Below are 15,057 nucleotides of genomic sequence, written 5' to 3'. Positions count from 1 at the left end.
TATGATAGAGCTTTTACAATATATTGCTGGTGAAAAAACTGATGACAAAGAAGAAGGGAGAGAATTGTTGGAACCATTAATATTTGGGCAGTGGATTTTCAGTGTTGGACCTATCTTATAGTATGCAATTGGACTGAAGTTGTTTTTTTTTTTTTTTTTAGGAAAGTATTGTAAGTAAAAATTTAACTATCAGGTTGTGCCTTTTTTCTCTTGTCAGTTCCTCAGAATTCCTAAATTACCAAATACCAGAAAAGAAAAAGATATTTGGCAAGATTCTCATTGATATTTGAGTCTCAATTTTTTAATTAATATTTCTGTAAATCTAAATTATTTTCTTAGAGGTTGAGGGGTTGATTTAGGAAAAGCAAGAAAACTATATTTAAAAAAAAAAAGAAAACAGTATATTACTGTCAAATGTAAGAAAGTAGTTTCTGATCATGACTGATGCTTTCAACAACAGAAAAACCTCAACCAAACAAAACCAAAAACCTCACAGGGAAATCGTGTCCTTCCTCTGTTTTGGCAGTTTGCTAATTCCGCTATGTCATGATATCTAGGGGTTTTGTAAAAAATTTTGTTAATTTTTTTTTTTTTCTGTGATGTGGGGTGGCCTCTTGGATTCTTTTTAATCTGTGAACTAGCAAACCTTGTTTCTATTGACAGATTTTTCTGGTCTGTGCCTAAAATCTAATGTACTTTTAGAAGAGACACATAAAGCATACTAAAGACTCTTCGGTCCCAATGCCAGTTTCTAAAAACACAATCATCGTGACCTACAAAAGTGAAAAAGAAATAAATTGAGTTTGGGAAATAAACCATTTGCTGGTTATAGCAGAAATGCAGGAGTTCTGTCAGGGTTGGAGGCAAAGGCCATTCTGTCTGTCTTGATTGCTCACTGTGTCTCCTTGCTCAGTGATGTTTGCTGATGAGCAGGCATCTTGCCTTTTATCATACTGTGATGCTGGATTTGCCAAGCAAATTTATTCAGTACTTTGTCAAGTGCCCACGTTGTTCCAGGTATTCTTTTTTTTTTTTTTTAAGATTTTAATTTATTTATTCATGAGAGACAGAGAGAGGCAGAGACACAAGCAGAGGGAGAAGCAGGCTCCACGCAGGGAACCCAACGTGGGACTCTGTCCTGAGTCTCCAGGATCCCGCCCTGGGCTGAAGGCGGCGCCAAACCGCTGAGCCACTGGGGCTGCCCTGTTCCAGGTATTCTTGAGATTTCATTGTTGAATAAAGTGCTTGCCTTCGTGGAGCTTACTTTCTAATGACTGACCCTGGATAGCAAAGATGTTAATAGATAAACCATTTTCTGTTGTTGGTAAATTTTTTTTTTTAAGATTTTATTTATTCATAGACACAGAGAGAGAGAGAATGGCAGAGACACAGAGGGAGAAGCAGAAGCAGGCTCCATGCAGGGAGCCCGATGTGGGACTCGATCCCGGGTCTCCAGGATCACACCCCAGGCTGCTGGCAGTGCCAAACTGCTGCGCCACCGGGGCTGCCCGGTAAATGGTATTGAGTTCACACTTAACTGTAATAAGATTTGCTTCCAAGTTAAAAAAGAATAACAGGAGCTTGGGCAGCCTGGGTATCTCAGTGGTTTAGCACTGCCTTCAGCCCAGGGGGCCTGATCCTGGAGACCTGGGATCGAGTCCCATGTTGGGCTCCCTGCATGGAGCCTGCTTCTCCCTCTGCCTCTGTCACTGCCTCTCTCTCTTTCCCTCTCTGTGTCTCCATGAATAAATAAATAAAAACCAAATAAAAAAGAAAAAGAATATCAGGAGCTATATTTTCTTGATTAATTCACAGTACCTTTGTTATTGCCTCTCCCACCACATTCCTACCTACCCAAGAAAGGTGGTTACTAGTATATTTACAAGTATAGAATACAAAAAACATGTTTAATGTCAGTGTTACTGGCTTACCTACATATTTTAAATTATCTCTACTACATTATAGAACCAAATATAAAACTCACTTTAGGGAACTTAGTTTTACAGGACAGTCATCTTAGTTGAGTCACAGCTGGAATTTTTATTGAGTTTTACCAACATTTCTGAAATTACAATATATGTTAAAATTGAGATATACTTTTAGTGTGATAGCACATTTCTTTTGCTCCTAAAAGGCTATTCTTCTGTCATTAGTATCTTAATTCAGTGATACCATGAAGCGTTTAGTAAGATGCTCTTGTTGGAAATAAACAGGAATGAGACCTATCAGTAAATAATGAAAGGCTTTGAATGCCCAAACTGTTGATTTGGGTTTTATCAATTAGATTTTAGAGGATTTTTGTTTTGAGCAGTGAGGTGCCATAAGCTATTTTTAAAAGATAAAGTGTGCGGGTAGTTTATGTTTGGAGTAGATTGGCCATAAAAGATACTAGAGTCAAAAAGAAAGAGTAGTAACAATAGTAATCCTAGAGGAAACAATAGTCTGACTCAAAGCTCTCAGGATGTAAGAGATTTCAAAATTAGTCCTAAGGAAGAATCATCAGGGAGGGTGTTTTGATATCAGAGTTGTGAAGACAGAGAGCTTTGAGATTGGGAGAATGGGATTATCTTCCACAGAAATCAGTAAGGCCCAGGAGAATTTTATCATCATTTTATTGTAATATTAGTGCATATCATAATGAGTTGCCTGTACTACTGTGTATTGCGTATCTTATGTCTGTTAGGGATCTGGTTTGGTAGATGTTAGCAGTTAGGTAAGCCCCTGAAAAAACACTCAAGTGGGAAATTTTATAACATGTATCACTAATGTTTATTTCTTGCCCTGCTGCTTCTATGAGGTTTCTACAGCTTAATCTAGAACACTAGTTTCTAGGGGCCCCTGGGTGGCTCAGTTGGTTAAGTGTCTGCCTTCAGCTCAAGTCATGATCCCAGGACCCTGGGATCAAGCCTCACATTGGGCGCTCTGCTCTGTGGGAGCCTGTTTCTCCCTCTCCCTGCCACTACCCCTGCCTTGTGCGCGCATGTGTGCGCTCTCTCTTTGTCAAATAAATAAAATCTTTTTTAAAAATGCATTCTTTATTGATGGGCTTGTTATGATAGAATTTTGGAGGCCTAACTTTTCAATACTAGTCGAACTTTTGGGAAGAAGCAGGGGTGCCATGTGGACAATTGCAGTCATTATAGAATACAAAATAAATTTTGAAAGGCTGAGGTAAAATAAATAGAAGCTCTGATATTTTATTTGTAAACTGTCCTGAAGCCAAAAGAATTTTTTAATGCTTTGAACTAATCTGTGATTTAACAAATGATGAATGAATAGAGTTTTACTTTGATAGTGGAATTCATCCATGGGCATTGCAGTGGGTTTTTAATGGAAATTCCTTTAGAGGGGATCCCTGGGTGGCTCAGCGGTTTCGCGCCTGCCTTTGGCCCAGGGCGCGATCCTGGAGTCCGGATCGAGTCCGGGATCGAGTCCCGCGTCTGGCTCCCGGCAAGGAGCCTGCTTCTCCCTCTGCCTGTGTCTCTGTGCCTCTCTCTCTCTATGTCTATCATAAATAAATAAAAATAAATCTTAAAAAAAAAAGGAAATTCCTTTAGAGAGAATTAATATAAAGTATTAAAGGAAAATAGAATTTCTCCATGTATCCAAGTATTCTATTTCTTCAGTTTTTCCTACATTCTTGATATTTTTGTGATGCAAATGAGATTTTTTTTCTGTTACTGTTATGAGTGCTGTTGATTTCTATAATCGAACACTTTGAATTGTTTTGGTTGATTAATTTTCTAGATAGGCTATCACCAGCAAAAAAATAAATATGAATTTATATTTATTTATAAATATGAATAAATATAAATATGAATGATACCTCTTTATACACTACTTACTCCTTTTCCTTGACCAGATATACTTACAGAACGGTGTTAAGAAATAGTTGGTCATAGCTGGTTTTAATGACAATACTTTGAGTTTTGTTTTGTTAGGGAGAGGGAAGGAGAAGGAGAGAATCTTAAGCAGGCTTCACGCCCGACTCCTAATAGGGGGATTGGTCTCACAACCCTGAGATCATGATCCAAGCCAAAATCAAGAGTCGGATGTTTAACCGTCTGAACCACCCAGGTGACCCTCATGATGATACTTTTATCAGTTCAGTATTAATTTTGATACAGGGTAACTTTTTTTTTAAGATTTCATTCATTCATTCATTCATTCATTCATTCATGAGGGAGACGGAGAGAGGCAGAGAGACACAGGCAGAGGGAGAAGCAGGTTCCATGTAGGGAGCCCGATGTGGGACTCATCCCAGGATCCCGGGATCATGCCCCTGGACGAAGACAGGCGCTAAACCACTGAGCCACGCAGGGATCCCCCCAATATAGGGCAACTTCTTTTTTTTTTTTTTTAAGAAATTAATTTTTATTGGTGTTCAATTTACCAACATACAGAATAACACCCAGTGCTCATCCCGTCAAGTGGGCAACTTCTTAAAAAGAATTGGGACACTTTACCATTTGCTGTGCTTTAGAAAACTTTAAAGTGGGAAATTTTTATAACATGTATCACTAATGTTTATTTCTTGCCCTGAGAAATTCCAAAAGAATATACCTCTGGAAAACTATTAAACAGGTTTGGTAAAACAATTAATGAAACTTCTCAGATCTCCAATAGAGTAAAAGATAATAGAGCCTTTCTCAGATAATAGCTTTTCAGATAAACTCATACAGAATTGTAGAAAGCATTCTTAATTTTTAAATCCTTGTTATCTGTGGTTGTGTGTCCATTTCTCAGTCTTAATTATAGTTGTCTTCTCTTTCTTGATTAATCTTGTCAGCAGTTATCCTATTTTATTGATTATTTCAAAGATTGGTTATTTGCTGGTAATTTCTTCTTCCTGTGGTCTTGGTTGTTTTGTTTTTCTCCCCTCCTTTCTGTCTTTATTCAAATGCTTAATTTATTTTCTGTTCTTTCTTACGTAATAATAAAAACATTTAACTTTTTGAATTTTCTTCTAAGTGTAGTTTTGGATGTCATTCCACAGCCTTTGATGTGTGAAATACTCTTTTTGCTATTTGTAAGTTGCCTTTGAGTTTTTGAGTTTTCCCAAGATGTACAATTGAGTTTCCAATCTCTGTGAAGTCTTTGATTTTTTTTTTTTTAAGATTTTATTTATTCATGAGACAGAGACATAGGCAGAAGGAGAAGCAGGCTCCCAGTGGGGAACCTGATGCAGGACTCCATCCCAGGACCCTAGGATCACAACCTGAGCCAAAGGCAGACACTCAACCACTGAGCCACCCAGGTGCCTGAAGTCTTTGATTTTAATGGATATTTTATTAAATAAAAGTTTTTTGTTTTATATTCAGTTTTTAAACTAGATTTAAAGACTTACTTAGGCTTATTTTTATTGTAACATTTCATTATTTATTAATAGTCCTTGTATACCTTAATATGCCCATTTATTGACTTCTTAATTTTAATTTGTAGTTTCTCAGGATCAGAACAAGAGTTTGACCATGTTTCTTAGCTCATAACTTTGTCCCTTAATATTGTTTCACTGTCTTTTGGTGGTAAGGGGAAGGTGATTATTTGTGTTTTGTTTTGGCTTAGAATTAAAATGGTGTTATTTTCAGTCCTTTTATATTGGTTGGTAATCAGTTCTGCTCTGCACTGTTCCGTATGGTAGCTCCTATAGCCTTGTGTAACTATTTAAAATTAAGATAAAAAATGTAGTACCTTATTTGCACAGCCACATTTCAGATGTTTGATAGTCACATGTGGCCACCATATTTAACTCACACAAATATTGAATATTTCCAGTATGGACAGTGCGGCAGTTTTTTGTTTTTTGTTTGTTTGTTTGTTTGTTTGTTTTTATGGCACTATCAAGTCTTCTTTTGTAATAGCTTTGGGTTTTGATTCCCCTAAGTTTATAGTTGCAAATGGAAGTCTTCCAATTATCTGTTACTGTTTTCTGTCCTGTTTGGCTTTTACTTCCTGCTCTTTGGTGTCCTCATTAAATTAAACATGGAAGCGATTGGCATAGTTTGGATGAACATAATAAGTACTCAGATGTTAGCTGTTAACATTTCTGTCATTGTTTTCATCTCTTTGGTCCTCCCATAGTGTAAAGGAAGAAAGACAAGTTTATTGCTCACATCCTATTTTAATTCTCCAAATCATTACTTCTGACCTATAATTCCTCTTAGGTAGGTTTTAGTTCTGCTGCCATGAGTAATTAAGATTTTTTCTTTTCAAATTTTATATTTCCTTTCTGTGTCCTCTTACTGCCCTTTCATCTTCCCTATTTCCATGTGATTGAGGCTCTATTATCTTTTACTCTATTGTAGATATGAGAAGTTTCATTAATTGTTTTACCAAACTTGTTTTATAGTTTTCCAAAGGTATATTTTTGAATTTCTCAGACTTGCTTCCCTATACCTTGTTCTGCAGTGTTTTGCTCATAGTCCTCATGCTGAGGGTTTTTTCTTTCTTTCATTATTCTTAAAAAATGAGTTGATCTGTTACTTTGCAATTTCACTAGAAAAATTTAGTACCTGAGTGTATTTGTTTCCTGTCACAGTTCTTGAGGCTAGATGTTTGAAGTCAAGATGACAGCCCTTGCTACCCCTGAAGTTATCTAAAGAATCCTTTCTAAATGCCACTTCCTGCTTTCTTTACTAGTGGTTGCTAGCAAATCTTAGCATTCCTTGGCTTGTGTCAGTGTATCTCATGTCTCTGCCTCTGTCTTTACATGATCATCTACCCTACGTGTCTGGTCTTTGTGTTTTCACATGGTCTTATTTAAGATACCATTCATTGGATTTAAGGCCACCCCAACTCAGTATCACTTCATGTTAAAATTAATCACATCTGCAAAATCCTCTTACAGATAAGGTTACATTTTGTGGTTCCGGTTGGAACACTAGGGTAGGGTCTGGGATAGGGGGTACTATTCTACTCTGTATACTGGCCATTGGTCTTCGTCTCTGCTACTCATTTGATGGTCTAATCTTTTTCTCAGTTCTAAGCCTGGAAAGATGTTATTCCTAATTCAGTTCCTGGGTTTCAGCAGCTTTCGTATTTAGCATATCTGTGCTCTAGTTAGAGAAATAGTTGGACTTCATTTTACTCCCACTGCCAGTTTTCTAAAACTCTTCTGCACCAGTGAATTTTTTTTTTTTTACCACTGAATTTATTTGAAAATTTTGAATTCCCTGTATATGAAAAAAACTTCATCAGGTTTACCTGCCTCTTTCCCTAATTTTTTTCTAACTCTGTAAGATATAGAGAATGAGATAACAAACGTACATACCACCTTAAATATTAATATCTTGACTTTTTTTAATATTTAAAAGAAAATTATAAATGAACATTTATCTTCTGTCATCTCCGCTACCTGCTTCCTTCCCCAGAGGTAACCATTATCATGAATTTGGTGTTTATACTCCCAGTTCAGGTTCTTAGATTTTTACTACATGTGTGTGTATATATATCCATGAGCAAAGTGCAGTGTGTATTGTTTCATCTAATGTTCCTATACAAATTTTTATAAATGCCATCATGGTGTACATATTCTGCAACTTGGTATGTGTTTTTTTTTTTAATTCACTGTTGTCTTTTCAAGATCATCCTCCATATTGATAGACATAATTTTAGTTCATCTTTTGAAAATAGTCCACACTTCCTTAAAAAAGACAATGTTTGTGTGGGTGTGAGTATATCCATATCCCGTTTGTTGACTTCAGGGTTCTAAATTTAACTTCTATTTTGGGCTTAATAATTGTGTTCATATCTTCTGTGTCCTTGGTCTGCTTTCAGTTTCTCTTCGAAATATATTTGGTAGGGCAGCCCGGGTGGCTCAGTGGTTTGGCGCTGCCTTCAGCCCAGGGCATGATCTTGGAGACCCGGGATCGAGTCCCATGTTGGGCTCCCTCATGGAGCCTGCTTCTCCCTCTCCCTGTGCCTCTGCCTCTCTCTGTCTCTCATGAATAAATAAAATCTTTAAAAAAAAAGAAAAAGTATTTGGTATATACTATTGTGCAAATTTAAGGTATACGTGTTGATTTGATCATTGATATGTCTGCCAATTCCAGCCTTAACTAACACCTCTATCATGCCATATGATTATCATTTCTTTCTTAAAGTGGAAATAATTAAGGTCTAGTCTCTTCCCATATTTATAATATAGTACTGTTATCTCTGTAATCACTATACCATGTGTTAAGTCTCCAGGACTTATCTAATAACTGCAAGTTTATACTTTTAAACAACCTCTCTTATTTCCCCATCTCCCCTTAGATACATACAAATTAATGGTTTTTATTTGTTTTTGCTATCTTTTCTTTCATCATTGTGTTCCCCTTTTGGTCTGCAGTAATGGTTTTACTTTAAATAGGTGTCTTGGGGCAGCCCGGGTGGCTCAGTGGCTTAGCGCCACCCTCAGTCCCTGGTGTGGTCCTGGAGACCCGGGATCGAGTCCCACGTCAGGCTCCCTGAATGGAATGGAGCCTGCTTCTCCCTCTGCCTGCGTCTGTGCGCCTGCCTCTCTCTCTCTCTCTCTCTCTCTCTCTCTCTCTCTCTCTCTCTCATAAATAAAATTTAAAAAATAAACAAATAAATAAATACGTGTCTTGGTAGGTAAGTACTTGGTAGATAGATCTTTTTCCATCCCTTTGTTTTCACTTTTTGTATGATGGTTTGTTTTAGCAGAGATGAGTTAAACATTTACATTTCTCTGATTACTATTAGATTTGGAATCATTGCTTTCTTTTTTTTTTTTTTTTTTTTGTTTTTTTTTTTTTTTGCGGGGTGGGGGGCAGCTCTTCTGCTATTGGGTTAATTAAGTCTTTAATTTTATTAAGTAGGCTCCACACCCAACGTGGGGGCTTGAACTCACAACCCTGAGATCAAGAGTCCTATGCCTTACCAGCTAAACCAGCCAGGCCACCCCAGTTACCTTGTTTTTAAATACTCACCAAATTAGTCATCTGTGAATTCATAGTTCTGTTGACCAACACATTTGCCATTCTTGTTCATGGTTGCCATCCCACTCTGCCCTTGCTGAACACTTCCTTCAGTAGCCTTCCAACAAGGGTCTAGTAAATTGTCAAGTCAACCTTTACATACTGTTTTGTGTGTAAATATATACATATGTGTAATTGCCATTATAAATTGCCTTTATTCTTGAATGATGGTTTAACTGCATGGAAAATTTTTTATTCAGCAGTTTGAAGATACTGCATTGCGTTCCAGTATTTATTGTTGATGAAAATTCTGGTGTCAGTTTCTCATTCCTCTATAGTTTATGTGTATCTTTCAGCCCCAGTACTTTGAGTTTTGGTTCCATGTTTTGCAGTAACAAGGGGCATATTTAGATGTATGAGTTAATTTTTAGCCACTTTGGTCTTAGCTTGTACCCTCATTCTGAGTGTTCTTGTCTGTCTTGAGTTTTGAAATTTGAAATTTATTATTTCTTTAAATTTTCCCTCTCTTTTCCTCCTTAATATAGTGTATATATATATTTATATATAGATTGTCATAGATCGTTTCATTCTCTCTTCTACATTTTCTTTTTTCTTCGTATTTCCACCCCTGTCTTGCTGTTGTTCTCTGTAGTCTTCTGTGACTGTTTCTTCTGTTCATCAGATTTCTCTCCAGCTATGTTTAGTTTACTATTAAACTTGTCAGTTGTTTGGTTTTTTGGTGGGTTGGTTGGTTGTTTTTTTTAACTTCAGTGTGTGCTTTTCATTGAAAATTTGTTTATGGTTGCTTATAGAAACATGCCTTTTTTTTTGTTTTCATCCTTTCCTAGTCTTTTATGGTGTTCCTTCCTTTATCTCTTTGAACAACTTTAATATATGTACTGTAAAATTGCTTTCAGATTATTCCATTTCCAGAGGGGCCTGGCTGGCTCGCTCAGTAGAACATGTGACTCTTGATCTTGGGGTCCTGAGTTCTAGCTCCCATATTGGGCTTAGAAATCACTTTTAAAAAATTACTCCATTTCTAGTTTGAGAACAAATTCTCCCCATTTTTGCATCTACTGACTGCCTCACATCAGTCTGTATTTTTGTCTACTTTGTAATTTCGCAGTGAGCTCATCTGGGGCAGGAGTGAGGAAGGCATGTTTTCTGTAGGAGTCTTGTGTGATCCCTAGACTGTGGAAGTGAAAAGCTGTGAAAGCACAGTTTTCCATTGGTCATCTTTTCCATTTTTTAAAACTAATTCATTTAGAAATATCACCTTTGTTACATATTAAGCTGTCATGTATACTTTGGTCTAGGTCTCTGTTTAAATTTTCTGTAGCAGACTTAATTACTGTAACTTTAAAATATTTTGATATATATTAGAGCAAGTCACTCCCTTCTATTTTTGCTTATCAGAAATTTTATGGGGACTTTTCCCTTTAAGTATATATTCCTTCAGTTACAGTTTTAAGATTATTTGTGTAAATCTTTCTTTCTTAATCATTAACAGCTTTAAAAAGCTTTAAGTTTACAAGTTCTAGAGTATTTTTTGTTATTGTTAACAGTCAAGAATAGAATCTTTTTTTCACTTGTATGTTTTTAAATTACAGTTATTTTTAAGAAGGTGACATTTCAGAAAAAGACATGAGGAGAGAGGAATAACGATGGAAAGGCTCATGATCTGGAATTTTGCCTACCATATTGAGGAAATAGCAATGGTAGAGTGAGCAAGGAGAGAAACAGGAAATAAAAGGAAATGAGGTCAGAGAGGGGATAGAGGTGACAGATGGAATAAAGCTTTTGTGCACACCATTGCAAGAACTTTGGCTCTTATTCCTTATGAGACAGGGTACCATTGGAACATTATGAGCTAAGGACTGATGAACCAAGTTTACCCCTACAACTGTATTTTTGTTAGTCAGAAGGAGGGGGCAAACAGGAAGATAAGCTAGGAGTTATTTAAGAAAAATACACATGAGAGAGGCACCTGGGTGGCTTAGTCAGTTAAGCATCCAACTCTTGATTTCGGCTGTCATGATCTCTCAGAGTCATGAGATCAAGCCACATGTCAGGCTCTGTGCTGGGTTTGGAGCCTGCTTAAGATTTTCTCTCTCCCTCTCACTTCCCCCTCTCCCCCTCCTCCTCTCCCTTCCCCTCTCCCTCCTCCTCCCCCTCCCTTCTCCTCCCTCCTTCTCTCCCCCTTCTGCCCTCCCACCAAAAGAATTCATATGAGAAAAGATACTAAGACCAGGGTGATTGCAGTTGAGGTGGTATAAAGTGGTCAGATTCTGGATACATTTAGAAGGTAGAGACTACAGGATTTCATGATTGGATAATGGGGTATGGTAAAAGAAGGGAGTTTTAGGATGAGTTCAGAGATTTAGCACTGAACAGCTAGAAATGGGGAAGAGCAGGAGCTCAGTTTTGAACTGAGGTACCTGTTAAAACATCTAAGTGAAGTTGAGTAAGCAATTAAATATACAAATGAAATTATATTAATGGATATACTGATATTGAATAATCCTGATATCCAGAGGCAAATCTCCACTTGCTCAGGTTTGGTTGTTTATATTTGTTGTGATTTTTAAAAATTCTTTTCTTATAAGATACATGTTGTGATTTAAAAAGATAGGTTCTGGGTTGGCTGGGTGACTCGGTCAGTTAAACATCTGCCTTCGGCTTAGGTTCTTGAGATGGAGCCCCTCAGTGGGCTCCCTGCTCAGTGGGAGTTGGCTTCTCCCTCTCCTGCTCCTCCTGCTTGCTCATTCTCATTCTCTCTCTCAAATAACAAATAAATTAAATCTTTTTAAAAATAGGTTCATGTATACAGTTTGGCATCTTATTTCTATGTGAATGTGTGTCTTAGTGTAGTTAATAAATATATCCATAGGATAAATTCTAACTGTAGATTTATGCAAAGCATGTGTGAATGAAGTCATTTTAAAGTTGTCCAAACTATCCTTCAAAATAGTTCAAAAACTTACATTTCAGTAAATTATATTTAAGATACCTTTTTTTAAAACTTTGAGAGAGCATGAGTGGGGTGGGGGGTGGTGCAGAGGGAGAGGGAGACTCCTCTTTCTGCAGGGAGCCTGACTCAGGGCTTGATCCCAAAACCCTGAGATCATGACCTGAGCCAAAAGCAGCAGCTTAACCAACTGAGCACCCAGGTGCCTTGTGATACTTTTTATATATACTCCTAGGTTATATTTATTAATATTTTACTTTACAGACTTGTTCAAAAGTGAGATTGATGTTTAAGTTACACGTGTGCACAAAGCCTTTGTCAAGTTTTAAGTTAGAATTTTATTTTTATGAAAGGACAGTAGAGTTCTAATTTCTTTATTTTGGTATCAGCCATCTTAATTGAATAAAAAGTTATCTGTTCTTTAATGTTTTTAAAGATTTCACCAAGGAAATAGACTTGTCTGAGCCTCTACATTTTTTTTAGGCATACATAGGGTATTCCCATCTTAGATGTAACACAAAAATATATAACATTTAAACATCACAGAAATGCATACTGTGTACACACATATTACACATATACACACAAAGTTCCTAGTTTTTCACTTAAATAGTGCTTTTGGGGGTTCTTACATGTTTGCATTTCTTTTTCTTTTCATTAAGCCAGTCTTAACAATTTACTTGATTCGTTGATCTGTTCCTGTCCACTCTACCCTTGAAAGTGGGTGTAGGAAGAAGGAAAAGGAAAACCCCCAAAAAACAGCTCTTAAATTGGCTGTTTCTTGCATCTGTTTCCTCTTTGGACAATTTTCAGCTGTTAGCTTAACCTCTTCCCTTAGTTTTACTTTATTTTTGCCATATTCTTTTTATTCTACATCTGATCTATTGGCTGTTGACTTAAGTAACACTACAGCCATAAATGGAATGTTGTTCGTTTTTCATACAGACAACTAATTGATGCAGTGGGTTAGTTTATGAGGGAAAAACATACCTCCATTTTAAGATCTATTATTTTGATGTTGGTATATATTTCTAATCTCTTTTTAATGTTTTAAGTTTTGGTGCAATTTCTAGGTCCTGCCTAATTACCTAAATCCTCCCATTCGTTTACTGTGTCTTCTGTGGTTTTCATCTCTGCCACCAGCTCTCTCTCAGCTATCAGCTCTCTATCTCAAAATGTTCTCTCTCAGAAAGCCAGCCCTGATTAAAACAGAGTGCAAGGGATATTTCTTCCCAAAACAGTACCGGTTAATGTTGTCTACACAGTAGTGCCATGTTTAATTGGTATAATTCCCTTTCAGTGGCATCTACAACTGCAGCTTATTAGAGTTCTTTTACTTTTGTCCATGTTGCCCAGTCTAACCTTCACCATACCTTCTTTGCATGCTGCCCATCTATGTGGTTGCATGATGAAGGCAGTTGGGGAATGTTGATAAAGACCACATTGTTCTCCTATTTATCTCTTCCCTGTATATGTCTGTAAAAGCAGATAGCTTTCAAGAGATGTTTGTGCGGAAACTAAATGCAACTCTTGCAATTGTTGTTGCCTTTTTGCTAGCAGAGTTTCCATGCTACCGTTTTGTTTTTATGACAATACTACCCTTGCTCAGAGCATCCCCTTCTCATGGTGCTGTTCTGCGGGCAGGTCCTTTTCTTCTAGGATGGTATTGCGGTCCAAATGACTTTTTATGGGTCATGATTTGGCACGTGCCAGACTTGTGTTGTCCTAACATTAGAAGCTAGGGATCCTGGGTGGCGCAGCGGTTTAGCGCCTGCCTTTGGCCCAGGGCACGATTCTGGAGACCCGGGATCGAATCCCACGTCAGGCTCCCGGTGCATGGAGCCTGCTTCTCCCTCTGCCTATGTCTCTGCCTGCCTCTCTCTCTCTCTGTGTGTGTGTGACTATCATAAATAAATAAAAATTAAAAAAAAAAAGAAGCTAGGGATCCTGCATTCAGTAAGACCTGAAGTTCATTCCTCAAAGTATAAAATTGTGGGGGAGGGGAGAGACTTTTTTTAAAAAAACAATATTGTCTTTTGAAGAGTTGGATTACATTTTATTGTGGACTTAGCAGAAGAGGTTCTTATCCTGCCCACATGTGTACAGAAGAAGTTTAATGGGAATAATTTCTAGCCCTTTGGATTTAATGTAACATATAAAGACTAGGGTGTGAATACTCCCCATACCAAATTTATTTTCATTACTTAGGCATGAACTTTATAGCCGTGAATCTTAGGCTAGGTTAAAAAGTGGCTAATGATTTCTGTGTGTAATCCAGGGAAACTAGCGACCTTGTTTTGAGACTACCTGAAAGTCTTTAGGAGTTGTGAAAAGAACAGGAGAGATGTGATTGGTTTATTCAGGCTCCTAAGTGCATGAAATTGCCAGAGAGCAAGTCATGTCCATCTGGGAATCAAGTGCCAACTATTCATCTTAGGGACTGTTGAAAACTATCAAGATGGTAGAAACCTTCAGGTTTTATAAGGTGTCCTCAGCACAGCTGCAATAGCTTTAAACTCACGAATTTGGTACCTAGATAAGTGCTTAGGTCTCCGGCTCCAAGTAACTGGATTTCATCATTGAAGAAGCAGCAGGTTTACTTAATTACTTTGAAGGTTAGCATGTTGGACAAAAGGGAATCTTTTAACAAACTAATTGAACTTCTGGTTATTAGTGGCATATAGAAAGGCCCTTTTGAATCTTTGGGATAATGAGAGAGAGCTGGTTTTTTAGCAGTCACTGAACTGTCAGTTCTGTTTGGCTCTTCACAGGTTCACCGGAACAGCACGATGCGCTCTGGCTGTGATGTGAACCCCTCCTGCGCACTGTGTGGCTCAGGCAGCACCATCACCATGCCTCCAGAAATTCACTATGAAGCCCCTCTGTTGGAACGCCTTTCCCAATTGGACTCTTGTGTTCACCCAGTCCTAGCATTTCCAGATGGTAAGAAAGCCACACAATATAAAGTTTAAAAGAGACTTAAAGGCTTCAAAGTGACAGAAAATCAACCAGGATCCTGGTACAACCCAGGTACTATCAAGGTATCAATTTCAGCCAACAGAATCTCTTAGAATTTTGCAGATGTAGGGTACAGCAGATCCACCAGACCAAAATGTGCCACTAAAAGATTACAACTTGCCAGGAGAGAGATGGTCCCCCAGCCTT

General features: G+C 37.6%; 1 protein-coding gene across 5 annotated transcripts in view; it reads left to right on the top strand.

Moving 5' to 3' along the window:
* KANSL1 (KAT8 regulatory NSL complex subunit 1) overlaps window positions 1–15,057 on the top strand; it is a 186,342-nt gene that overhangs the window by 156,616 nt on the left and 14,669 nt on the right. For all 5 annotated transcript variants that reach the window (XM_055321532.1, XM_055321504.1, XM_055321517.1 and 2 more), the window contains one exon: window positions 14,664–14,835. In XM_055321532.1, coding sequence (XP_055177507.1) covers window positions 14,664–14,835 — 172 coding nt within the window. The remainder of the gene's footprint in view (window positions 1–14,663; window positions 14,836–15,057) is intronic.

This window comes from Nyctereutes procyonoides, unplaced genomic scaffold (assembly GCF_905146905.1).
Source record: "Nyctereutes procyonoides isolate TBG_1078 unplaced genomic scaffold, NYPRO_anot_genome, whole genome shotgun sequence".
Taxonomy (NCBI): domain Eukaryota; kingdom Metazoa; phylum Chordata; class Mammalia; order Carnivora; family Canidae; genus Nyctereutes; species Nyctereutes procyonoides.
Note: the sequence above shows the minus strand (reverse complement) of the source record. Positions and strands in the feature narration are given on the sequence as shown.